Source organism: Rhyacophila brunnea, unplaced genomic scaffold (assembly GCF_057557595.1).
Source record: "Rhyacophila brunnea isolate RB1 unplaced genomic scaffold, BYU_Rbru_1.0 scaffold_9, whole genome shotgun sequence".
Classification (NCBI taxonomy): Eukaryota; Metazoa; Arthropoda; class Insecta; order Trichoptera; family Rhyacophilidae; genus Rhyacophila; species Rhyacophila brunnea.
This window is the reverse complement of record NW_028233361.1, coordinates 19,796,722-19,824,195: the sequence shown is the minus strand read 5'-3', so window position 1 is coordinate 19,824,195 and position 27,474 is coordinate 19,796,722. Positions and strand designations below refer to the sequence as shown.

At 35.3% G+C, this 27,474-nt stretch overlaps 1 protein-coding gene across 1 annotated transcript in view; it reads right to left on the bottom strand.

The window, feature by feature from the left end:
- Nucleotides 1-609: 609 nt before the first annotated feature.
- scny (ubiquitin specific peptidase 36) overlaps nucleotides 610-27,474 on the bottom strand; it is a 36,318-nt gene continuing 9,453 nt past the window's right edge. The window contains exons 5-9 of the mRNA XM_085960124.1: nucleotides 25,364-25,528; nucleotides 23,838-24,904; nucleotides 14,519-14,657; nucleotides 10,374-10,541; nucleotides 610-3,521 (exon numbers count right to left, since the gene is read on the bottom strand). Of these exons, the coding sequence (XP_085816250.1) occupies nucleotides 3,321-3,521; nucleotides 10,374-10,541; nucleotides 14,519-14,657; nucleotides 23,838-24,904; nucleotides 25,364-25,528 (1,740 nt within the window). The 3' untranslated portion in view covers nucleotides 610-3,320. The remainder of the gene's footprint in view (nucleotides 3,522-10,373; nucleotides 10,542-14,518; nucleotides 14,658-23,837; nucleotides 24,905-25,363; nucleotides 25,529-27,474) is intronic.

Genomic DNA, 27,474 nt, shown 5'->3' with positions numbered 1-27,474 from the left:
AAAAGTCACCCTTCGCCACTGCCAGACGGTAAAGTTTGAAATAAGGAACATTTTGGTATAACTATCTCAATGTCATTTTTTCGAATTAGTGTCTTCTGCCAGAACACTGACGATATTATTCTGACCATTCAGGACATATCCAAACATCCCACAGTATCATTTGAAAACCACATGCCATATCTGACATGTAGGGGTACATTGTACGTACTGGACTTCATCCAATCATCACTACATTATCCATAATATATGTATACAGAAATTAAATTTATGATAAATTTAAAAATAAATTACAAGTTATAAAAAACCAAGTCATTCAAATCGAGTTACACTAACTAGTGTACCAAAAGCAAATTTGCAACATTCCATTGGAAACAAATTCTAGTCACAGGCAGTGTTTTGCAATTAAAAATTTTATGACAGTCACAAATCACAGTTGAAACCTTGTCATATTAAAACTTAAATCATACCAATACATAGGTAGCCGTTTATATTTCGGGAATTGGTGTTGCTAGGTGCAATTTGAATTCTGTATTTTGAAGTTTGACATTTTTAACAGCAAAAGTACTCCGAACGTTTTAACAAACGGACGCTTTTTGTTTTTTTTTTTTTAAATTCATTTGAAAAATTTATCTCAGCCAAAAAAATGGAATTAACTCGTGAAAATTTTTGTGCGATTATTTTTCACAACTTTCGATGTAGATTATCGCGGGAACAGTGCATCGCTGAACTTAGCACTTTTTACGGCGATAAAGCACCATCAAAAACTACGATATATCGCTGGTTTAACAAATTTTATCGTGGCCGTCGTTCGCTCACAGACGAGTCGAGTGAAGGTCGTCCAAAATCGGTTGTTTCTCCAGAAAACATTGATGCTGTGCATGAACTGATAATGCAAGAGCGTCACGTGATATACCGTGAGATTCAAGCATCCTTGGGCATTAGTAACACCAGCGTGAATACGATCTTGCAAGAACATTTAGACGTGAAGAAGCTATGTCCGCGTTTAACCCCGCATAATTTGACAATCGCAAAAAAAAGGCGCGTGTCGATTGGTGCAAGAAAATGCTCAAAAAATATGATCGAGGTGCTTCAAAAGACGTTTATAAGATTGTTACAGGTGACGAATCTTGGATCTATACGTATGAGCCCAAAAGTAAACAGCAGTCGACCGTATGGGTCTTCCAAAATGAGCTTAAACCAACAAAAGTTGCTCGCGCTCGAAGCAAGTGGTCGCCTACTTTTTCGGAAAAACGGGCCATGTCGCAACTGTGCCTTTAGAGAATCGTAGAAGAGTCAATTCTGAATGGTACACAACCATTTGTTTGCCAGAAATTTTTGGTGAAACAAGGAAAAGCAACCGTCGGCGTCAAATCACCCTTCATCAAGACAATGCGAGCTCTCACACATTGGTTCAAACAAGCGCCTAATTGAGCACTCAAAACATTAAATTGATGGGTCATCCGCCGTACAGCCCCGATTTGGCACCAAATGATTTCTTTTTATTCCCGACAGTCAAAGATAAATTGCGTGGTCAACGATTTTCTACACCAGAAGAGGCGGTTGATGCATTCAAAAACCATGTGCTGGAGTTACCTTCTGCAAAGTGGCAAAAATGCTTTTCAGATTGGTTCAAACGCATGGAAAAGTGTATAAATTATCGTGGAGAATATTTTGAAAAACAATATAAGTCTTTTCATTTATAAAAAATTCGTTTTTGTTGTTCCCGAAATATAAACGGCTACCCTCATATAATATTTACATGATAAAAAGATAAAGCCCATTGTTATTAGGATTCTTGCGTTTGGTAACTTCAGACTTAATGCAGACACAACTACTTGCGCCTGTGACCGGTAACTGACGGTAAATTACATCCCAACCGGTACGGCAGCAAATCGCGCGTGTTCGACAGTGTCCCACACAAACAGGGTGAGAAATGCAATTGTCACAGATGGCAACCACAGGTGACTGTGGTTAGTGGTCGTGTCTGCACACGGTCTTATCGAGGCAGCACCAGACGATGAAGATTTATAACCATTCAATAGCTAATGCTTGAAATGGAAAATCCTTATTACTATACAAGGCAATTATATATTTTCACTATATTTTTTTTGTTATTTACCACTATAAATATTATTATTATATTAACCTACCATATGACATCTATTCAAAATTCGGATCATATTCTCATTTCACAGTGGCTAGATATAAAACTGATTAAAATCCGTAATTCCTGACTTTATCGTGAATGGCAGATATCGTCCGGCGCTTCTCAATGGCGTTACCTTAATAAAGCACAAAGTACAATCGCAGACTCACGTGGACCGTTTTGACCCGGTCAAGAAATGTTCATGACTCGCCGAAAAAAAATCAATGTTGTCCGGTTCAACTCGACGATTGGAGTGACAGATTGACTTGAAGGCATGAACTTCTGCGTACAGCTACACATGGCGCGCCGGGTCAATGCTGTTATTATTTTGCGGTAACATTTGAAGTAAGAAACTATGAAGAAAGACTGGTCTGTAGCCACTATGCTAACGAATATATCGTCTATATAAGTTCAAGCGGAAGAACCATTTGTCAAAATGTTCAGCAGGGACAAAAAACCTCGTCAATAAAAAAGATAAAAAATAAATTTAAAAGCAGTTTATTGTGTCTTCCTTTCAGCATATCAGAAAATATATTTTCACTATCGTATGTGTCTGTGGCCATATATTGCCATAGGATTATTTTGTAAATCAGTTGGACCTTACGCGGTATTGCCGCAACTCTCCGCTCGTCTGCTGTATTGGATCTAGGGATATACACGGTCTTGTTTGCTTCTTTAGTATGGATAATTCATGCGCAGTATTGATTTTCACCGAGTGCAAGTAGTCTATTGGTCAATTTCAAAATTTGAATGCACCAATCAATGCGGCTTGTGCTGTTTAAACGAGAGCGCCAAAAATACGTATTTTGAACATATTGGCTCATACGCGGTATTGAACTTACATAGACGATATATATTTTTTATCTATCTGTAACACTAGCAACACAGCGTATATTATGATCCAATCAAAAAAAAAGTGAAGAAGATCAAATTGGTATCTTGAGTTATATGCAAATTTATATAACGATTGCTTATGACGATCGGCGCAAGTCTGCTCGTGTAATTTGAGCATTACAGTGAAGTCAATAAAAATAAATGGACAACTTATTATGGAAACGTGACATAGTCACTATTTTGTACAATTAATTTAGGTAGGAGTGTGATTGCGATGAATATATATTTGGTGATAGCGAGGTCACCGCAACGTACAGAGGTGGGGGCGCGGTTTTGCCGGTCAGCGATTTCGGTTGTAATGGTGGCCGTGGCGGTGGTGGTTATTGGAGTGGTGGCGATTGTGTGAGTGGTGATGGTGTGAGTTGAATCGGCCGCGCATGCCGTGCCGGAAATTGCGATTGTAGTGGAAAAAGCCACGCCCTGAACCGCCGCCCTTTGAATTGTTGCTTTCATTCCATCTGATGCTCTGATTCTGGGATTCCTGCAATACAAAAATCATCAAGATGATTAACACATAGGCATGTTGAAGAAAAACCTTTTTCTATGAAGCCGAAGCATTTACATATAAAAGTGAAGCTGATTATTAACTGTTGACCGTGGAGCATTTAATTACTATTTAATTACCATATTTAAATAACATGCTAATTATATCGAATGGCCAACTATTGAGGGCACAACAGGTGTGCCGTCCGTGTTGAAAGGATTAAGGCTAATGAATAAATTAACTGTCTATCATGTCAAGTTACATGCTCATTTTTATGGCAAACTTCACACTTGTAACCTACAATTATTTTACAAGACACGCTGAGAGAAAAAGATTGCATTATGGTCAGAAGTCTAAAAGATGTTATTTCACTACCATTTAATAAGGTCTAATCTATACTATAATTTGTTGTCAGTTTTTCTTTATACAAATACACACGCGCAGTCGGATTTCGACAAAATTTGGAGGGTAAACGGAGGCCGACGAGCCAGAGTGCGTGGTGGGGGTCTCGAATTTCAGATTTAACCGGCTTCTTCTTATTCTTCATTCTATCTTCTTTTATTTATATGGTTCCTATACCATTCATCCGATTGCGATGAAACTTTGGTGAGTTATTGACCGCACGCCCGCGAAAGATTCTGAATTAGTACAACCATCTTCTTCTTCATCATTCTATCTTCTTTTATTCGTATGGTTCCTATACCATTCATCTGATGGCAATGAAACTTTCCTCAGTTGTTGTGCCAACACCCGCGAAGGTTTCTGAATAAGTACAACCATCTTCTTCTTCTTCATTCTATCTTCTTTTATTCGTATGGTTCCTATACCATTCATCCCATTCCGATGAAACTTTCGTCAGTTGTTGTACCAACACCCGCAAAGGTTTCTGAATCAGTACAACCATCTTCTTCTTCTTCATTCTATCTTCTTTTATTCGTATAGTTCCTATACCATTCGTCCGATTGCAGTGAAACTTTGGTGAGTTGTTGTGCGCACGCCCGCAATGGAATAAATATTTTTAAAAAACATTGATTTTTATAAAAATATAAATGTGTATAACTTGAAATAATTTTTATTTATATTTTTTAACCCGATCGGCGCGTAAAGTTTCCATACAAAAGATGTACTGTCCGCGGTCGGTTTTTCGAAATGTTATTCTTCGCTGTATTATAATAAATACGGCAGTTAAAAATTGTGGCTACAACTGTTATCATGCCTAGATACATAAGGATCCAAGTGCCACACTAAAACACATAATGGAGTGTTGAATTTAGCAGTGTTTACTTTAACAAAACTACCGTATTGCTTTGTTCCGATAAACTCTGTAGCCATTTTCGATGACATAACACTCAACTTCAAAACAAGTGTGCGATGAAGACAATTAATCACTGACTAATTTTATTTTACTCATGTTAAAAACACTTAAAAATGCCATAAAAATTATTGAAAATAATAGCTTTTATTGGTGACATGAATTATTGTTAATTAGTGTAAGTTTTATTGATGACAAATCCATTAAAATTGGATGGTAGTCCCCATGCGCGGCTCCCTCCTTAGGTCAATTAGTCAATGACCTCCCAAAATAAATACCTTACAATCGACAGAATAATATTAATAATATCTACAATGTCATATATAATAATAATCGGTGGATTTGAAATTATAAGGCGTACGCTTGTTTTTGTTTTGTATTCTCGATAGGCGAGAATTCCCCGCCAATTGCCGGACAATTCAATTCTTGACCCAAAATTAATATTTTTATAAAATTTTCTCTCTCATTTCTCATACATTAGACAGAGAAAGATAAATTCAATATTTGACGCTTTGAGTTCCAAAGATCCGTGCATTACAGGCCTCTCGCCCATTGTCCGAGTGTGAAACAAAACATATTTTCAGCTAATTTTGCGAAACAGAATGATAAAGTCGACTGAATTATGGAGTCCCATGCTTCTGCCACGCCGAAAATTATTGTATACTGTATTTTGTTCTGACAGTTGACAAGTTTCGGCGAATGTCTTTTGGTTGTTTTAAACGTATTTAAATAGTTTTTGGTGTAGTTATTATACGAATTTACACACAAAGTTTGGTTTTTAGTGATTTATTACATTTTCGTGAAATTTACGACGGTTTATTTGTTTGAACTGACACAAAATGTCTAATTCAGTGGATTATATTTTAAACGAAATAAAGAATGGGACATTTAACTATGATAAACGTCTACAAGCGAAGATATTAGGCAGGTACATGCCGGATATGAAAATAATTCAAACAACAAAAGAGAAAAGCAAAGATGTCAACAGATATTTCAACAAGAAAAGCTATCATTTTTGTGAATGGATATGTGGTTGCAATGAAAGGAATTTATTTTTTTGTTTTCATTGTTTAATTTTTGATTGCAAAAATGAAAAGCAATGGACAGAATTTGGTGTTGGTGATCTAAAACATCTTAAAGAAAAAATAAAAAAGCATAGCAAGTCAACAGCACACATAAATAATTCTATGAGTTTTGTTTTATTAGGAACAACAGACATCCGAATTCAGTTAGATAGTGCATACCGCAGATCGATTGCTGATCACAATGAAACTGTCGATAAAAATCGTTTAATTTTAACAAAAATTTTAAAGTGTATTCAATTTTGCGGATCGTTTGAGCTGGCCTTACGAGGCCATGATGAGTCTAAAGAGTCTGATAATCCTGGTATATTTCGTGGATTAATAAATTTCATGCAGGAAATAGATATTGTTATGAAGGAGCATTTAGAAAGGTCAACTTCATTCAAAGGAATTTCGAAGACTATCCAAAACGAATTGCTAGATTCAATATTAAAAGTCACTCAAGAAGAAATTAGATGTGACATAAAAAAATCTAATTACGTAGCTATTCAAGTTGACGAAACGACAGACAGCTCTACAAAAACGCAAATGGTTTTCGTTGTTAGATATTTAAAAGACAATATAGTATGTGAAAGATTTTGGAAGTTTGTAAATCCAGAGGTGTGCACGGCAACAGGATTAACAGAAGAAATTTTAAAAGAGCTGAGAATCTTGGAAATTCATCCTCGACAGCTAATAGCGCAAAGCTACGACGGAGCGGCAATAATGAGTGGAAAAACTGGAGGAGTTCAGACGAGAGTCCGCGAAACTTTTCCACTAGCACAGTACATCCATTGTTATGCTCACCAATTTAATTTAGTTATGCAAAAAGCATCCACCATAACCACTGGTCTGAAAGTTTTTTTTGCCACCGTCCAATCATTTTCTGTCTTTTTTTCGAGATCACCAAAAAGAACGAAAATATTAGATGAATTCGTCAAAGTGCGTCTACCGAAAGCAGCTCCAACTAGATGGTGCTTCAATGCTAAATGTGTGGAGACAGTTTTTTTGTACCGAGAAGACATTTTACAGTGCTTAAATTCAATACTGGACAGAGAAAATGACACCAATACCCTAAGTCAAGCCCAAAACTTAATAAATAATTTGGAAAAAAACACTTTTATTTATTGGTTGACTTTTTTTCACAAAATAATGCCTCATTGTCAAATTTTATTTAAACAAATGCAAAAAAGAAACTTAGACGCTATTAAGATAAAAACATACATCGATAATTTTAAAAAATATATTTCCGAAATCAGAAATGAAGCTAGCACTAATCCGAATTCCAGCTGTGCAACGGGTGACCATAAAAAGAGACGGATAGATGACAATAGCAACGCAGTAGCAATTGAAGTCTGTGATACAATTATAGTGGAAATAGAAGCACGATTCACATCCAACGATCATCTCATTATATCCGATTTGTTCAATAAAGAAAATTACGCTGATTTTAAAAATAATTTTCGCACAAGTCAAGTAAATTTGGTAAAACAGTTAGAAGAAATAAACATAACCAAGTTAAAAAATGAATTATTGGTGTTTTATCAACGAGATGATTTGCATGGCGCTAATAGTGCAGTTTCTCTTCTACATTTTTTACTCAGCAATAATTTCAATGAAACATTTTCCGAGTCGATCAAAGTTCTCCAATTTATTTGCGTCATACCAATGACAACAGTTGAAAGTGAAAGATGTTTTTCCACTCTCAATAGAATAAAAACCTTTCTACGCAATACGATGGGCCAAGATAGACTGACCGCTCTTGCAATGCTCAGTATTGAAAAAAAATATGTGGGAAAAATAGACAATTTTTATAATCGTGTGATTGATGATTTTTCAAAAAGTAAAGAAAGAAAAGTGGACTTAATTTACAAAAAATTATAACGCGTTGTGTGCAATTTCGGTTAACAATGGGTTGGCGTTATGAAAAATGGACATTTTTTGAAGGGTAAGTAGGTACCCACCTATAACAATTTTTAGCACTTATTATATAATGAATAAAAAGTCAATTTGCAATACGTCTTTTAAGTATACAACGAAAAGGCAAATTGAAATAATATATTCAAAATTGACCTACCAGTTTTTCGGGCCTAAGGCCACCAATGGTAGTCCCCAGTTTTATTTCGTGGCATAGATTGTGTCAGCATTTTACATGTTTTATGGGCTATTCTAATTTAAGCGTTAAAGGTGAGTCCACACTGGTTGAAAATATTATAATAATTTTTTTGTTATTTTTTTTTTTAGTGAAACTTGGATTTTGTAGATTACTTTTCAGTTTTATTGAGCATTGTGTTATGTTAGTGATTGTCATTTTATGTTTTGTAAAAAAAACAAAATTTATTTTTTAAATTGCGTAAATTTTGCTTGTGCTATAAAAACTTTTTTTTGGGTAAGGTTTTAAAAATTTACAAGCATTAAATTGTACGCGAAGATAATATGTAATATAGTTGAAAAGTCAATATTCCATGATTTATATTTTATATTATATTGTATACCTACCCGTGTGTATTTTTTTATCAAAAATTTATACGTTTTATATATTCCTTCATAGTAATTCGTAATTTATTGGTAAAACTTGCAATCCTCTAAAATATAATAATATATATTTTTTCATTCCGTGTGGACGCATCTTTACTAAATATTTACGACTTTCAATAATGAGCTCGATTTATGACTTTGAAACAATTGGGGAGACACATGAGTAATAAATGACATAATCCAGAACACAAGTTCAAGTACATTTTTAGAAATATTACGACAAATTTCTTTTCGTTTTTTGGTTGTCTTTTTCGTATTCCCGCACATGATGTAAAAATCGCGGTGAATTCAACTTTACACGGTAAATACTCGGCGCACACTCAACTCGAATGAAATATATTTTGTATACCTACTGCGCAGCCGCGAAAAATACCGCGTAGATTTGAACTGATGCAATCGTACCGGCGAATCTCAATAGATCGAGGGGGTTCGAAAGATCGATGTTTATGAAATTAAAACAACATATTTTTGACAAAGTTATTGATATGGCGGTACGAACACGAATCAGAGCATCTTTCAATACAAAAATCAATACTATGCGTGAAGTATTTCCTACTTTACCGACATTTCAATTTTCGATATCAACAGTTGCGACATCCGCCCAGTATCAGAGCTTATGTAGAAAACAACATATGTCCCATCCGCGGCGATCGGGTTAATGTTTAAAATTTAATATATAAAAATATTAAAACTATGAATTAGTCAAAAAATCTTTTAATTTATTATTATTGAAGAATATATTTGGATGTTTGTACGTTTGTACTGTCCTTCGGTTTTTCTTTATACAAACCCACGTGCGCAGTCGGATTTCGACAAAATTTGGACAGTAGACAGAGGCCGACAAGCCGGAGTGCGTGGTCGGGGTCTCGAATTTCAGATTTAACCTGTTACACCCCGGGGACAGTTTTTGCGGAAAAAAGGTCCCGCGTACAGGTCCTTGAAATGCGGAAGTTAATGCTGCAACCCCTATTTTTTCTTGTAAATGTCGCTAGAATGTGTACATTTAAAAAATATTGGCGTTTATTTCAGCTCGATCGGAGGTCAAATGGCAAAGTTACATGCAAACAATTGTGTTATTAGAATCGCTAATCGGTAGGGAGCCAACAGAGCCATCGCAGCGCGGGTGACGCAGTGCTGCCAAATTTTGTAATTAATCCAATTCAAAAAGGCTCAGCGAGACTAACCCTATGTGCAATTTTCAGCTCTGACAGATTGCATATAGATATTTTGATGATTTGGAGTCAACATTTCCATCGCGTTTCCGTGTTTTTTAAATTCAATCCTTTGCATTTAATACATAGTGTATTAAATTTAGAATTTTTAATTTTCAAATATCAAACCATTTCACCCCCGTTCAGCGCCGGGTGATACGTACCGCTAGTACTTCTTATAAGACAAGGCAATTCAATATACCTACATATATCGCAAAAGATTTTGTTTTAATGTTACATATTATGTGAAACCAACATCGTAAAATTAAATTAGAAAACCTCTAATGAATAAAAGAAAATATAATTCTATAGAAACGTGGATATCTTTCTTGTTTATGTTCTCAACTCATGTCAAAGGGAATATTAAACGTTTGCATCGAAACATTGAAAAAATGCGAGCATATGAAAGATGACATGTACATATTATAGAAAGTATGTTTTGTTTATATCGTAATAATATTGAAACATCTATGACATTATTTAAATTTTTGATAAATAGCTGAGAAATTGATTATTTCAATTTGCCCGGGTTATTCTCCTTGATCTTCGAGGGAAATTATCTGTGATACTGCACCCAGCTTAGTGGGAGGACGTTAGTTAGTTAGTTAGTTTGGATTTAGTAGACAGAATATCATAATTAAACACACCAATACATTTGCGCCGATCCTTTACATATCATAATAAATTATTAAGATGTAGTAGACAGTTTTAAAAGACAGTTGCTAACCTGGAAGGGGTTATTATATCTAGCATTATTGCCGCCATTATAGTATTTGTGATTATTTCCATTGTGGCTGTTGTAATCGTTGTGGCGTACTTTCTTCACCCGACCGCTGTCCATCTCATCTTCTGCCTCTGCGGCTCTCTTCAGCTGGACTTTCTTATCTTCAAAAACCTGTCAACAAAACACACATTACTTCCACCATTCATCAACATATTACGTACTAAGTATTATAATACGAATGTTGCCTCTGAGAGGACAGAAATGTCAATATACGGTTACGTAGCCAAATAGAATGAACCATCTTTATTTATACATTATGTAGACAGACAATCACAAAAATCGCATTAAAATAGGTGCCATATTTCAATGCTTAACCCGGCCGGCGCCGATGTCACACACCTTGTACAAATCAGGCAAATTTCGCAATGCGCATGTGTATAAATCGATGTCACCGCTTCCATATTTATCATACGGGACTGATTTTTTCACGTAAATTTGGCCTGATTTGTCCTTCTCCTGCCACCTATGACATATTTTAAAAGCATTGGTTCTAAATATAAAATAATCACCAAAGTTTCGAACCAATTCGTACGGCCAAGTTTTGCCGGTCGACAGAAATCAGTTTGAATTGAGCGCCGCGACTGCGCAGAATACGACAGACTTTCAACCGAGCGGGCCATTGCGCGGGATTGTATTTATCGCATATAAGTTGAATATTTACCGCAATCGTTGATAAATACTTTTTTTGCTGTCTGGTGTACTTATCACATTAAAACTGGCATGATTAACTATTGAACGTATGATTTTATTTTACCGTGATTTTTAAAATACTTTTTGTACTGTCTACCGTGTCCCATTTTAGTGAATGTGAAAATTAATACTGATATCAATAACTATTGTGTGTGAGTTTAATGGTTTCTGTGATTTGGCGTTCCCTAATACTGTAGTTAAACATTTTAAAAACATTTCGTAGTTTTATAGTGCGTAAATATGGAGGAAGAAAATGTGCGTACTAATGAGGAATTGGACTCAGATTATGATATGTCGGAAGAGGAATTGGAACAGCATGAGACTGATCATGACGTCGACGATACGGACTCTGACGAGCCAATTGAATTTTTGCGGTCGTGGAGAACTGGCCCGTATATTCCAATAGTTCACGAATTCAATGATTGTCGATCTGGCGTGACATCGAACGACTTGAACGAATCCTCTCCCGAATGTCTTTTCTTTGAACATTTTTTGAATAAAAATATAATGTCGGAAATAGTGAACCAAACGAATACATTTTTTAACCATTCGTACAGTGCGGGAGACCTCGGACCGAAATCGCGGTCACACAATTGGACAGACACGTCAGTGCCGGAGTTGTATACATTTTTTGCCGTATCAATGCTGATGACTCGAAATAAGCACACGTCGATAGAGGAACATTGGAGTACCGATCCTTACCTGCATGCAGACATTTTTGGGAAAATAATGGCTAGAAATCGATACCAACTTATTTTACAAATGCTTCATTTTTCTGATCCTAGTGTGACCGCCTCAAATGATAGACTAGCTAAAATTAGATTACTGTTAGAACACACAAGAACAATTTTTAGGGAAACGATGATACCGTATCAGAATCTTTGCATAGATGAGAGCATAATCGTGTTTAAGGGTAGGTTAATTTTTAAACAATTCATTCCTTCCAAAAGACATCGATTTGGAATAAAAATGTTTGTGATGTGTGACGTAATGACAGGGTATATTATTGACTTTATAATTTATTGTGGGGAAGGGACTGACATACAAGACAATGAAAATCTCGGTATTTCCGGTGCGGTAGTGACAACGCTAATGAAAGACTATATCGGGAAAGGTCACACCTTATGGTGTGATAACTGGTATTCGAGTCCGGCGCTCTTTAAATACCTTCACTCTCACAAAACAAATGCTTGCGGTACAGTGAGAAAAAATCGTAAAGATATGCCAGAGTTCAGCAAACTGAAAAAGGGAGATACCGAGGCTAAGTACAATAGTCCACTTTTGGCTCTGAAATGGCACGATAGGAGGGATGTTCACATGCTATCCACCCTCCACGATGCATCATTTGGACCAACGGGAAAAGTGAACTATAGAACTGGCGAAAACATTGAAAAACCAAAATGTGTTATAGATTATAACAAAAATATGGGTACGGTAGATAAGTCCGACATGATGCTTAGCAATTTGTCGTGTATGAGAAAGTCGATCAAGTGGTATAAAAAGGTCGCATTCCACATGATCGACTTATATTTATTAAATGCTTTTTATTTATATAAATTTATTAAATGTGACAAAAAAACATTGGGCGATTTTCAACTCTGCGTAATAAAACAACTAGTGGACAAATATTGTGTGAGAATTTCAAATGCACCCCTGCCCAAGCCGACAGCGTCAACTAGCGATAATCCCGTACGATTATTGCCCAAAAGTGCAACGGGACATTTGCCAGAATACATTTTACCGACACAAAATACCGATAAGCCTAGAAGAAGATGTTTCGTATGCGGGAATTCTAAAAAAAATCCAAAAAAAACAAAACTCTCTCGCTATATGTGCCCAACGTGTGATGTTGCGTTATGTCTGTCACCTTGCTTTAAAATATATCACACATCAAAAGAATTTTAAAATAGGTTTATTATTGTATTTGTTTTTTTTTTAATATGTGAGTTCGTGTTAATTTATCAATAATATTCAATAAGTTAAGTGTTTGTGTAGTTTAAATATATTAAAAGGGTCCCCTTTATATTTGTTTACGACTCAACCCGAAGACATTAATATGTGATTTATCGATATGCACTTGAAAATTAGTAACACCAATTCGTGGGAACGTAATGCACAAGTGTCGAAATAGTACACACCGCGCAGAGCTCTAACTATTGGATACAAAATGGCGTCTTGCGGTGAGTTCTTTCAAATTTGGATAGCATTCGTTTGTTCGAGTGTTTCTGATATTATAACTGATTTATTACGGTTTTTTAGTGTGTCGAAATTATCTTAATGGCTTTGGGTTCTCGACTGGAGCTGTGACATATTTTTTATTGCTTTTTTTAGTATAGAACAAAGACGATAATGAAATTCATGCGTAGTTATGGTGCGTCATACGATTTTTGAGGCAGGTGCCGGGTTAAGGCCATGCATTAGTTGAGGCACGGTCTAAAAAGATCGTTGCTAGGCGATGTGCGGATTGCGGGTCGCGGGTGCAAAAGACGCCTGTCAAACGAAATATTATTTCTCATATAAATCCAACATACGTCCATTTTATGTTCTGTTTATTATTCTATTAGTAACAATAATAATATATTCATTGACATGTTTTCTTTTTAAAGTAAATGGGTAACGTTTTTAGTCATCTTTACACGATTTTAGAATTAATTGGCCCGTCGCCATCACGCAGCAAAATGACGTATGTCTGACTCGACGTTCTCTCAATGAATGCGAAGCGAGTACAAAATTTCGTCGCGCGTACAGTTGAAAATTATTTGGCGTTTCACTGATGCGTCACCTTAATCACAATAAAAACAATGTGAAATCGGCTTGAAGGACATTGTAAACCAAATTGGTCCAAATCAATACTCTAAATGCATACGGTATCATTTGACGTTAAAATAAAGGATATTATCTGAGGCGTCCTGCAAATAGACATGCGATATAATCCAAACCCAGATGAGAAAATAATTGCATTCCTGACCACATAGATAAGATTTAATCCACACCATCAGCACCACAAGCGGCCACAAAGATCAGAAAACATAACTGTCAAATATTCAAAACATTCAAGCTAAATGTTCTTGATTTTGTATTGTTGCTTTTGGTAAAATAGGTGAAAATATAAGGGTGCATCCATCAATTAGAAATATACCATAATGCATGTTTTAATTGTGGAATATTTCTGAATCGCTTATACATAAAAATGTCCTTGACATTTTCGTGCTCTGTGATTTGGCAGGCGTGCACGGACATCTGACAGCATAATGTCAACTTAATCAAATGGACAAAACTTTAGTTGCAATTGAAATGAGTTTGTATGTGCCACTCGAGTGTAATGTATCAATGGATTTAACGACGTAATAAATATGAATGAGTAGAATTTTATCAGAAAATACAGATAATTTCATTACTTGTCTACTGAGCTGGGCATGAGTTCCGTTCCACGTGTCAACAGAGCCACCGTAGCCACGGTGTGAAAGTCGCTGCAATTGGCTAACGACATCCTTCTGGGCACCATTTGATTGCTCAAAATCATTGCTGCGGTATCCCCTGCAAAGTAACACAATAAATTAGTATAAAGTAGAAAAACACCCATCACCTTGGTGAATATGAATGAATAATTTTGATTGGACCAAACAAAAATTCAAGAAAATAGTTAATTATATCAAAATTCATTTGTTTTATTCATTAGTGATTAGACCAAGGGTCGGCATCATGCCCAAGATTTCGACTTCTAAAATATAGAAGAGAGTATTTTTAACGCTCCGTCTTCAAACAGAGCAATCTATACAGGACATAATACTTACTCTGGTGACCACACGAAATTAAACAACATGACACAATAATATCTTACATAATTGCGATCCCGATTTTTCGAACAATCTAACAAGAGTCTAACCACTTTAACCCCACACCTATTTCATTCACTGTCATTAATTCTTAAAGATGCACTTAACTAAGACCAATACAATTTAACCTATGCAGTTGTAATGTAATGTGTTCAATGCAGAAATACGAAAAATCTCCATGCTCCCCCTATCAAAATTTCATAGTTAACTAATAAATTCTAAAAAAAATGAATTGCTTAAAATAAAAAAATGCACATAGGTAATAAATACTATTTACAATTTTACTTTCGTAAGTAAGTACCTACCTATGTATAATAAATATTATATTAGATGTACAACTCGGAAAAAAAATAGTGCGATCCTTATGCTTGATGTGAGCTGCAAAGAGTTTTTATGTGAGGACTAATTTGGTCAATTTTAATCTTAAATCTCCAGTTTGTGAAAAAAACGATTTTTTTCGGTAACATATGATTTACAGCGCTAAAGCGCCGCATTCAACTAAATATTATGATGGGAATGGCAACAGTAATTTTCGCGAGAAGTCATGGTTGCAATATAAAAAAAATATTTTCAAAAATGCATTTTTAACAAAAAAAAATGTACCAAATATTTAATGATTTGCACATTGCTCCGCAAAACATTCAAATTGCCCCCCGGTGGGGCGTACACCCCACATTGGGAAACACTGGATTAGTGCATACCGATTATGTAACATGCGGTATAAATAAACTGAAATTAACTTTTAACAGAACTGCTCACAAACAATATATTTTTGCACTGGGGGGTTACCCTATTTGGCCTATTTCAATACACAATACTTCTTTTGTTCTTAGCCTAACTTAAATTTTGTCTTACTCATAAAAAATGAATATGCGTGGCGACGATATACAAAAAAAATGTGCTAACTAATAAATACATATTTATTTTGTTTGGTAACTATTTTATGATGTTTAATTACGGTATTTCGTATACTTGTTATAATTATTTTAGTATACCTATCTATTATAATTAAATACTATAATGTTCCTCAGAAATAAAACATTATAAAGGAATCACACGGAATAAGTAATTACAATCATATTAACGTGATGCTATAAATGTGAATAATGACAATTTTAATTGAATCTAAAAGAAGTTTGTGTTTCGATACCTCACTAATCATCTAATACTGTCAACTTCAGTTTTCCCTCTCCACTAAACACTTGCAAGCGGAATGATTTTGTTTACTGAAAATTCTGTGGACAATTTCTAGATTAGCGTAACTATTTGAGCTCGTAAAGTTGTTTCATCAAATTTAATGTTCAATGAGCTACTGCTGCAGCTTTTTTAGTCAAGAGTATGCAGTATAAAAACGAAAAGTATTAACGGCATTGTTACTTACCTATGTTCTTTTCTAGATTGAAAATTTCGTAATTTGAGTTAGAATTAGAAACATACGATTTTTACAAAATACTTATACTGGGTGGGAAATGAACCCACCCGCAATGTTGTGCTTTCAATACAGATTACTACATTCTTAATTCTTGTGCATTATTTGTTGAAGAAAACATACAATGATGTTCCTGAGGTAAATGCAAAGTGTGTCAGTATTGTAGAAGGTTGTTCACTTTACAGGGATCTGTGAACCTTTACTTAAAGATGGTAGCAAAATATGGTCTATTGCCGTGTGTACGTCTGACAGTTTTTGTAGTTGATTTATTGCACCACCTTAAAAGACAAGGTGGACAAAGATTTTGATTCAAAAATAGATTGTGTACAATCTCTATATACCAAAGTACGATCAAGCACAGCGATTATTATAGAACAGGTTGTATCAAATTTTAATATAGGAGTATCAAGTATAATATCGTCGCCTTAACTAGAAAACTGCTTATCTACAGTTTAGCAAAATGTTCAGGAGAGCATAAAAACTGAATAAAATCAGTTGTAACCAATATCATGTTGTGAATTTTACATATGTTACGTAAATAATAATTTTTGTTGATTTGGCATTCAAATATTAAGAAAAATTTCAACCTGTCTCCCAAAAAACACAAAAAATGCAGATACGTATTATTCTCTTTTCCTTACCAACATAAAATTTGGAGATACGCAGTTTGCGTAACTTATTTTAAGTATGCAAATTTAGTGTGAGGATACTAATATTACCCAATTATCAACACACAATGAATGTAACAGCATGATATAACAAGCTGAAAGAAGTACCTACATAGCAAGCTTTTCTCCTACCAAGTATAATCATAGGAAAATAAGTTTGAACTATTAACTTAGGGAAGAATAATATTTTATTAAAATGTTTACATATAAAATTTTTACAAAAATAGTTTCTTGCACACTCTGACATATCTATTTCTGCATTTTAAGGATAGCACAGTGGAAGTTGATCTTCTTGATGCTTTTTTCGTACTGGTTTTTCTATTTGTTGCGTTAACTGTTACAAGCGTATTAACCAACACTTTCTTTTCTGCCCAAGATAACTTCCAAAAATCATTAAAAATAACTCTCCTCTCTTCTGATATCGACTGACATTTTATAACAGAGCGATCTTTGTTTGAGGAACTGCAATTACACCTTTCTTTCAGTGTTCTTTTCTCTTTGCTGATGCCATACTTCCATTTTCCATTTATTTTCTTTTTTCCTTTGTAAGATTCACCTTTTTCTCTCTTTTTTGCGATTGCCCATTGGTTTTTATCCATCTGACCCGTTTGAGATCTTCGTTTATCAACTGTGTTATCTTCAGTTGACAGACTAGCTGTACCTCCTTTTTTGTATGTATTCCTTCCACCTGCTCTGCAAAGACTAACACATCGTCTAGCGAATTGTTATTCGAATCCATTTGGATGTAGTTTTGAGTCTCCACTTGCTCAATCAAACAATGAGTTGTCTCTAAATTGTTATTTGACTCCATTTGGATGTAGTTTTGAGTCTCCGCTTGCTCAAACAATGAGTTGTCTTTTCTTCATAACCATTTTCCACCTGTGCTACCGAAATGCAAATTTCACCTAATTCAAGATTGTTTGAATCAATTGTATTTACAGTCCTTGTCTCCACTGGTTCAATTTTCTTTGTGAGACTACCATCATCATTGACGTCGTAATTTTTAAGGGCATTCATAATTTTATGGGCTCTTAACGACGACATGGTTGATTTCTGTAACATAAAAATTCAATGTGTCACTAACCCCTTCCGTGAATTTTAATAAAACAAGTAAATAACCATAATAATATTTATTATCAAACTGTAAATTATTTTTTATACTTTTGTAGTGTCAGTAATTAAGTTTTAGTACAAGAAATGGGATCAACAAAAATAATAATAGCATATTAATCGTATTACAAACGCCCGCAAACTGCGTATCTACTGACACACTCTTATGAGAAAAGTAGGTATCTACCACAGTGAATTTAAAGTTCATTTTAAACATGTAAACAGCACTTTTTTATGTAAACTTAATATTTAATGATATTATAATGACATAACATACCTCGAATAATGTGAAGATTCGTTTAAAAACACCAAATTTGAGCAATTGAACTAGTCTGAACAGGAACGTTGCTCGCTGCTCGCCAAACTTAGAGCGAATGAAAGCAGATACGCACTTTTCTTGTCACTAATATGATGTTAGAAGTTACGCATTTTTCTAAAGCGAAGATTGTGCAAATGCCATATTTTTTTTAACTATACGTAGTTTGCAGTTCGATGACGTACAAAATTCTCTACAAAATGGCGTTCTCAACTTTTTTTCGACCAAATACGTAGATAAGCGGTTTTCTAGTTAAGCCGACGATATACTGTTCGCTATACATCTTTAATTCACTTCAAAATTTATTTTGAGTTGATTGTATGATGAATAGATATCGAATCGATGTGAAGTTATTTCTTACCAGTTGGACCAGCTTGGGAAACTTCTTCCGCACCTCTGTGCCAAATGTTGGAAGTCAAAATTACAATTTTAATAAAATTATATATTAAATCTTAAGTATAAGCAATTATTTTGACAAATATTTTTCATTTACGTCAAATTTCGAGTTGAACATGTTCTTGTCAGCCGGCTTTTAGTGCAACTACATAAGTTTTATGGTACAACAAATACGTATATTCAATATCAAATACTTGCGAATATGTTTTAAATAAGATGATTTCGCTTTTTTGACAGAAAAAGTTACGTTTTCCACACCTATACTCTCGAATCCAGTGCTGTTGACATAAATTTTTGTTCAGACAAATTAATTTTTTAACTTTAAGAATTTTGCAGTTTAATATATTATATTGATAGACACGAATAAATTTTGTGGTTTGAATACATTTTTTGTTACCCCGTCTTATCTGTTATGCGTCATGTGTTCACACTCGACTTTGAAAATTTCTTCATCGATACGTATCTCTGTCTTATTCCTTCATTGACTTATGCAATACTGTAACATGCGTTAGAAAAGGACCGACGTGTATAATTGTGACATACCATATAGGACAATTTTATTTAAAATACTCTATTTCACCTCTCATTTCATAAATAGGTATGAATTCTGGGCATGGTGCCGACCTCTGGATTAGACCAATCATGTACCCCTCCCAAGGACAGAAAAAAGATATAGTGCATACCCTCAATAGATTAGTGGAATTCAAGAATTTAATTATTTCCATTTGAAACAAAAGTGAAGCTTTTTCCAACTCATGCAAAAAAAAAATTGCAGCGAACTTGATTTCATTCCATCGATTCGCATACCTCAATGGATCAACTCGCGTAAACCCCCTTTCGAGACTACCGCATTAGACGTTTGCTATGCGAAAAAGTTTTCATTTAATATTCTCCCAGTAAGTAATAAATAAACTCATGGTACATAAGCCTCACTTACATTATTTAGGAATTATTACAAGCAAAGACAACCTAATGTTTGTAAGCAAGGGCATTGAGTCATAAACTAGTAATATTAACCTTTTAGCAGCCCAGCTGATAATACGAGGGTGGGTCAATAAGTCCTTAGAAAAGCCGACAGGTGGCGCGACTAGTACTGTACGCGGTTTGTTTTCATGCAGCGGCACTACCGATTCAGTATGCTGCGAAGTTTCAATCAGATTAGTCGGGTTGTTGTTTTTTATTTTCGTACATTTAAAAAAAAAATTTGCTTGTTTACAAAAATGGAGAAAATTGAGTTTAGAGCTGTTATTAAACATTTTAATATAAAAGGGTTAACAGCAAAGGAAATAAAAATGAGTTGGATTTAGTTCACGGCATATCTGCTCCTTCACTTGCAACTATTTATAACTGGTTAAATAAATTTAAACGTGGTCGTACATCAACAAAGGATGAACCACGCTCAGGACGTCCTGTAGAGGTGACTACACCAGAAATGATCAATAAAATCCACGATATGGTGTTAAGTGACCGAAGATTAAAGTTGAGTGAGATAATTGAGGTTACAGGGATCTCAAAAGGTAGCGTCATTTCTATTTTACATGACAAATTGGGCATGAAAAAAGTTTCTGCAAGATGGGTGCCGCGTTTGCTCACAGTCGACAATAAACGCAATAGGGTGGTGGCCTCTAAAGCCCTGTTGTCGCTCATGCAACGCAATCCGGATGAATTTTTTCATCGCTTTGTGACTGTAGATGAAACATGGATACACCACTGTACTCCCGAGACGAAAGAACAGTCAAAGCAGTGGATTGCGAAAGGCGAACCATGTCCAAAGAAAGCGAAAACCGTAAAATCAGCTGGTAAGGTTATGGCTACTGTATTTTGGGATGCACGTGGAATTATTTTCGTTGACTATTTGGAAAAAGGAAAAACAATAACAGGGGATTATTATGCATCTTTATTGGACCAGCTAAAAAACGAAATTGAAGAAAAACGGCCTCATTTAAACAGGAAAAAAATCCTCTTTCATCAGGACAATGCCCGTGTTCACACATGTTTACGATCAATGGCTAAAATTGAAGAATTGAAGTTCGAATTGGTCGACCACCCACCGTATTCGCCAGATTTAGCCCCCAGTGACTTTTTCCTTTTCCCAAACTTAAAAAAATGGCTAAGTGGACAACGTTTTTTTTCAAATGAAGAAGTCATCGATCGGACAAATGCTTATTTTGAGGACCTTCCGAAAACTTATTTTTCTGACGGTTTAAAAAAAATTGAGGAACGTCTAACCAAGTGTATTGAGCTCCAAGGAGATTATGTTGAGAAATAAAAAAAAAATACAAAAATAAAAACTGTTTTAATGCTTTTTTCTAAGGAATTATTGACCCACCCTCGTACTAGGTATAATCTCCAGGGCCCAATAATTAAATAAAATTTAAAAAAAAAAAATTATCAGTGGAAAATTTTATATCTAGCACTTACATATTATGAGACATCGTTTGAAGTTCGTCGAACGGGTTTTTCATTCATAATTTCATGAAAATGTCGGAAAATTTGCACTAAGGTTAGGGTTATCACAACACTGCGAATTTACAAGAAATAGTTCAAAAATATTTTTAAAAAATTCAAAAAAAAAAATTACTTATAAAATTTATAAATTTTACAAATACACATTTTTTTTGCAATATCAGTATTATTTTCACTGTCCACATAAACATCTCTAAAAGTTTTCTTCCGTATGGTAAATTTCGAAACACGGTTCAAAGCATAGTGCAATGTCACATTGCTTGCACACAAACCTCGTTTCCCTACGTTTCTTATTGTTTTTTGTATTATAACATACGTAACATCTTCTGGTGACACTAATTTTTTTTCCGTGGGTGGTATTTTACCCAGAAAATGCCTCTCCGTAAGCCTGGTGGGTAGCGGCACCTTCCGCTTCAAATTTATCTTTGGCTGTGTCTTGTGTTTTTGAATCAGTTGATCGATAACGTTCAACTGAAAGTCACCTAAGGGCTGTTTTTTACCAGTTTTTTGTTGGTACAATATATGCGCATTCAGTAATGATAAATCTAATAGGTGGAAAAAAAGTTTTTTGTACCATTTCAGGATTTTTCGTGATGAGTTTACGGATAAAAGCATCATGTCACTTTGGTCTACAGCACCCATGTTTTTGTTGTAGTCCACGATGGACTCGGGTTTTGAAATAGGAATTTTTGTCACATAGTTTACTTTTCCCGTCGGTTTGAATACATTCTTGTGCACTGTGGTCAACATCGTCACGTCTTTTTTGTCTTTCCACGCCAATGCCATCATTTCGTCAGTGTGAAATGCCTCGGTTTCCCCTCTCTTCAATTTTTTTACAAATTTCGGCATCCCAATTCGATTTCTTCTCACGGTTCCGCAGGCATTTGTCCGGTGGTCATACAGGTACTTGAACAATGTTGGGCTGCTGTACCAATTGTCGATGAAAAGCATATGTCCTCGTTCCAAGTAATGTTACCACAACGTTGCCTGATATTCCGATGTAATTTTTCTTCTGAATTTCTGTTTGTTTCCCCGTATAAATTATTATATCCAAAACAAAGCCAGTTTTACAATCGGCCATTACGAAAATTTTAATCCCAAAACGACTTGCCTTCGTTCTGATAAATTGGCGAAATAAAAGCCTCCCTTTGAAGAGAAGAAGACTCTCATCGATGCACCAATTTTGATAAGGATACAAGTACTGTTTGAAAGAAATTTTCAGCTCTTTCAAGACCTGTCTTATCTTGTACAATCGATCTCCGGGAATTTGAGTTTCATTATCGCTAAAATGCAACATTCGATGCAAGAGCTCAAAACGATTCCTGGGCATTGATTCGGAATAATACGGTGAAAACAACATTCTTTTGATAGACCAGTGTTCAGTAATTTTGTTGCGAGAATTACGTGACATGAGCATGCACACTCCCAAAAATGTGTACATATCATCGGTTGTACAGTCTATCCATCGTCGTAAACGATCACTCAGAACCGTGATATTTTTTGTAGCAAATTTTAATTGTTTATTTGTCTCTCGCACTATCATTTCAATAAAGGAAATGTGGATAAAACACTTGAAATAATCCATTTCAAGTGCATCCGAAGCTAAACTATTTGCTTTGCATCCCGATTCAGTATCATCGAATGAAAATGCGCGCGGGTCAAATAAATCCGATTTCAACTCAAATGTCGGTCTTTCAGTAGCTTCGGATGTAGTTGGTTCATTTTCTTCAACTTCCAAAGTATCGTCAACTTCATCAACTTCGGAATCATCACTATCGTCTTCAGATTCAATCGTTTCTAAAAGATTGTCAATTTCACCATCTTCACAATATTCATCCATTTTGAATTGGAAAAATTGGTAAACTAAACTCGTAAATATAACACTTTTGTTTGTCCAAATTGAAGGCAAAATATAAATAAAAATAGTCACAGTACTTAGTCACTCAACACAAATAAAATTTTCAATATGAAAACATCGAAAATGTTTCAATTCAATCTAAAAGTAAACTCGTAAATATAACACTTGTATACGCAAATTATACGCAAAATATAAATATAAATACTCACAACACTTCGTAACTCAACACAAATTAAATTTCAATAAGAAAAAATGCAAAATCTTTCAATTAGAACGCAAATCAGACTATCATCCCGACGATAAATTATTACGCGAACGCGGTGCGAACCAATGAGTCAACAATTTCTCAGTACATGGGAAGAAATCGGTAACCCTAGTGGGCCTCTCGGGAATCCCCTTTATTCTCGCGATGTATTTGACTTTTCAAACGTTTTTGACTGCAGAGCTTGCCCATAGATGTCAATACACGTATTAAAATTGAAAAAATAAATATATGACTCATATTAGGCGCAAAAACAGCGCGACAAGTTTCGCTCGTCACGGGCGCACGAAAGTAGACGCCCATGACGAGAACCACTCGTCAGTGGCTGTTAAAGGGTTAAGTATAATACGAATACAGGTACAATAAGACTACTAACTTGTTATTTGCTACTCCATTGAGGCTAGGACTGTGCTGAGAAGGAGGAACATCGGAGGAGACTCGCCAACCCTGCTCGGTGGCCTTAGAGGCAGAGAGTGGCTGAGAATTAGTGACGGGCCGCTCTTGCATGCATTTCTTGGAAGACGTTGTGTCACTATCATCGTCGTCATCATTATTATCGCCGCCCGACTCGGAATCATACGGAACGAGACCGCGGATACATTTAGAAGAGCCGTTGCTTTTGTTAAGAGAGGTGTCGTGTTGGGAGCCGCTGGAACTGAGGGGACTGCTCACAAAGGAGCTGGAGCCACTGCCGGTTTGGCATTTGTCATCACCGTCACCGTTGGACGATTTACTCTTCGACTTAAAACTAGAACACCCATTTGTACTTTTGCCTTCCTTATTAAATAAATTTCCATTGCCATTCGACAAGCTGTACCCAGAATCGGATACTGTCGATTTGCCCGATGATCCATTTTTACTAATATTCAATGACAAATCCGGCATAGAGCTCCAATGAGACCCGTTCTCATTATACGACCCTTTCCCGTTAGTTTTCCCATCATAATTGTCTTTCTTGCCACAAGGAGAAGTAGTTAAAAGTGACCCGACAGCCGTAGTATCATTCTTGACAACATGCTGTTTATCACTGTCGAAGGATGTTGACATCCTGTGAGAGGTTTCCGAATTATTCCTCTCGGGCATACAGTTGACTTTCAGTGGGCTAAGTTTGGGTCTCATTGGGCTGTTTTCCTTATTCTTCAACCCATCAGGCAAGATGGGTCCAATGAAAGTAGAATTTCCATTGGTATCTCTCTTGGAGAAGACAGACGATTTGGCGGGAGAGGAATGATGAGAAAGTCTATTGCCGTTGCTGTCAGATTTTTCCAGCTCGTAAAACATGATGTAGGCGTTGGTTCCGACAACATTAGAGACTGGGATGGCTCTCACACAGCTGTCATCGAACTGATAGAAACTTCCAGAGGGTCCCAACCCCACAGCCGTATAGTGACCATTGTTCTGCGAATGTCCGAGATGAGTCACCACTGATACTAAACGATAATCCTGTAAATATACAAAGAAGAAAACTTCAGATCAATCAAAAAAAAATTACTAAGTATTATATAATCATTTAACATTGTTAGAATTTGTCAGACGTCTTGATATGATATTTCAGGATATAGCAAAATCATATTAGTTATCCTCTCAGACAATGTTTCTCACGAAAACACCAAAGATTTGAAAGTGCATGTGGTTTCACTAGTTTTCATAAAAATATTTGACTTAGTGATTCAGATAGTGTTGCCAACCGTACTACAATAATAATTATCGTAGACATTTGCACTATAATTTTGGTCTGCGTACTATGTTAGATAGCATGTACCTATATAATAATATAGTATGCCAATAATTTATTATTAATACAAAATAAAGTTTGCAACACAAAATTCAACAATTCCGATAATAATAAGTAATAAGTAGACTATTGATTATTGTTATAAAACAATGTAAAAGGCGTCTTACCAAAGTGACCTGGCTATTCTGATGGGACATGAACTTCTTGAGTGATATCCTGGGTCTAAATTGAACATGCTTTGAAAGTTTTCCACCGGTGACGGAGAACCTTTTGAGAGCTATACACAGCACCATTGGAGCCCTCTCTATGAAGAATTGCTTCGTAGCCGACACCTAAGAATTACAAGAATGGTGTCAAGTCTTAATCTCCATAATACACATCAGTGAACAGCCTACAGTGATCATAGATACTGTACGAAAACATCTTCTTGGCTACGCTTCCAGGCGATGTTGTTTACTAAATGGGAGGAGCTTATTAATTTATAATTGAAGTGCGGTTAAAAATGGGTGAAGCATGTTAGTTCACAGTTTTAACACGTAGCCAAGAAGATGTTTTCGTACAGTAGTTCTTATATTGAACAATTGGGACAATCTCGTATCAGCTGCCTGTTTACCTTGAAAAATTATCCTACTGTACCCAGTTCAGGAACTGTAAAAACAATTACATTGTATGTTTTTCCACAGAACAATTTTAATTATAAACAAATGAACCCAGTGTGGACAAAAACAGAAATATAAAGTAGGTACATATTATTATAGTAATACTAATATTACAATATATTGTTTTATTTTAATTAATCATTGATATACAGAATACAGTAAAACCTCGTTAATACGAATTCCACGGGACCGAAAATCGAAAAAAAATTCGAATTACAAATTATGAAATGTATGGGGAGGAAATATAAAAATTTTGAAAAAAAAAAAATTTTTTGATTTTCATTAATATGGTTTACGATCATAGATGTGCCTACTGAGATGTCCGGGGTTCCAGTGGCTAGCTCAGGTGTCCATCGAACCCCGGATTCACAAAAAAGAACGATATATTTGTTAGGTTAAATAAAACACTAAGTCTTTCTTGTGCAGGTCTTAACGTTATATATTTTAATATTTAGTTGGACAACGTTATTTTGTAGTCTTTTACATATTTTGTTTTTACAATCAGTTTCGCAGGTCCGTACACGGTTTACAAAGGACGCTTACTAACTTTCTTTTTTTTCTTTTTAAATTTCCCGTACCCACGCCGACTAGTAAAAAGGACTCATGATTGGCCAAATCTGATCGCATGATCTTTGATTCGGCGAATCACGAGCCTGACCCTGGTGGCGGGGCGTGAGGATTTCACTGTTGCGCAATGCGCGGCAAAATTTATTATATTTGAATACTTATATTTAGTCTTAAAATTATCTCTTTCATCCATCATCATTTACACTTTTTAAATTAAATTAAATTTATCTTAATTACACATCCGCCCAATATGTGATTTTCACACACCGTACGGGCCTTTACTTATGAATAAAAAATACTTACGTGGTTGAGCAAGGAATCAGATTAGATGTTTTATGAAGCCGTTTCTAGAGGTCAAGGTTACGTTTCGACTTATAGCTACTAAATGATTATTTTACACCGGGAGAAGCCCGCCTGTAACAGGGGTGTATCACTACCACATTTCCGGTTCCGTGTGTGTTAAGACATTTTGAGCGGGAAGGGTATTTCTACCCGCGCGCCGTACCGGTGCTTGTCGGCGGGACGGGTAGAAATACCCTTTACGCCGGCTCCACTTGAAGTGCAGGAAAGGTATTTCTACCCGATTATTGCATACGAATATTTTATGTCAACGGCTTGAAAATGTTTCAAACTATAGATCTACCATCATAAATTGGCAGCCGGTCGAATTTGAAACTAAAGTTGTCTATCGAGGATAAATTTGTCACAAACGCCATTTAATTTTACAACATGTTTCTCGAATTATGGATTGCGCTCGCGTTTATTTAGCTCTCATGGCGTCAAAATATCAAAATCACATTATATTTAGTATTGATAAATAAAATATACCTACAATTTATTAAAATATACCTACAATCTATTAAAAAAAAGAGATCAACAAGTGAAAAAAGCTTTTTCCTTTTAAATAAGGAATGTACCTACCTAATACATCATTTTATATTTGATATAGTATTTTATAATCGAATGAGTGTTTGTTGCTAATTTAGGTAGGTACGCTGTTTTTCTTGGTCGCAAGATTTTTATTGTTTGTACATTTGAAAACATAAAGAGCA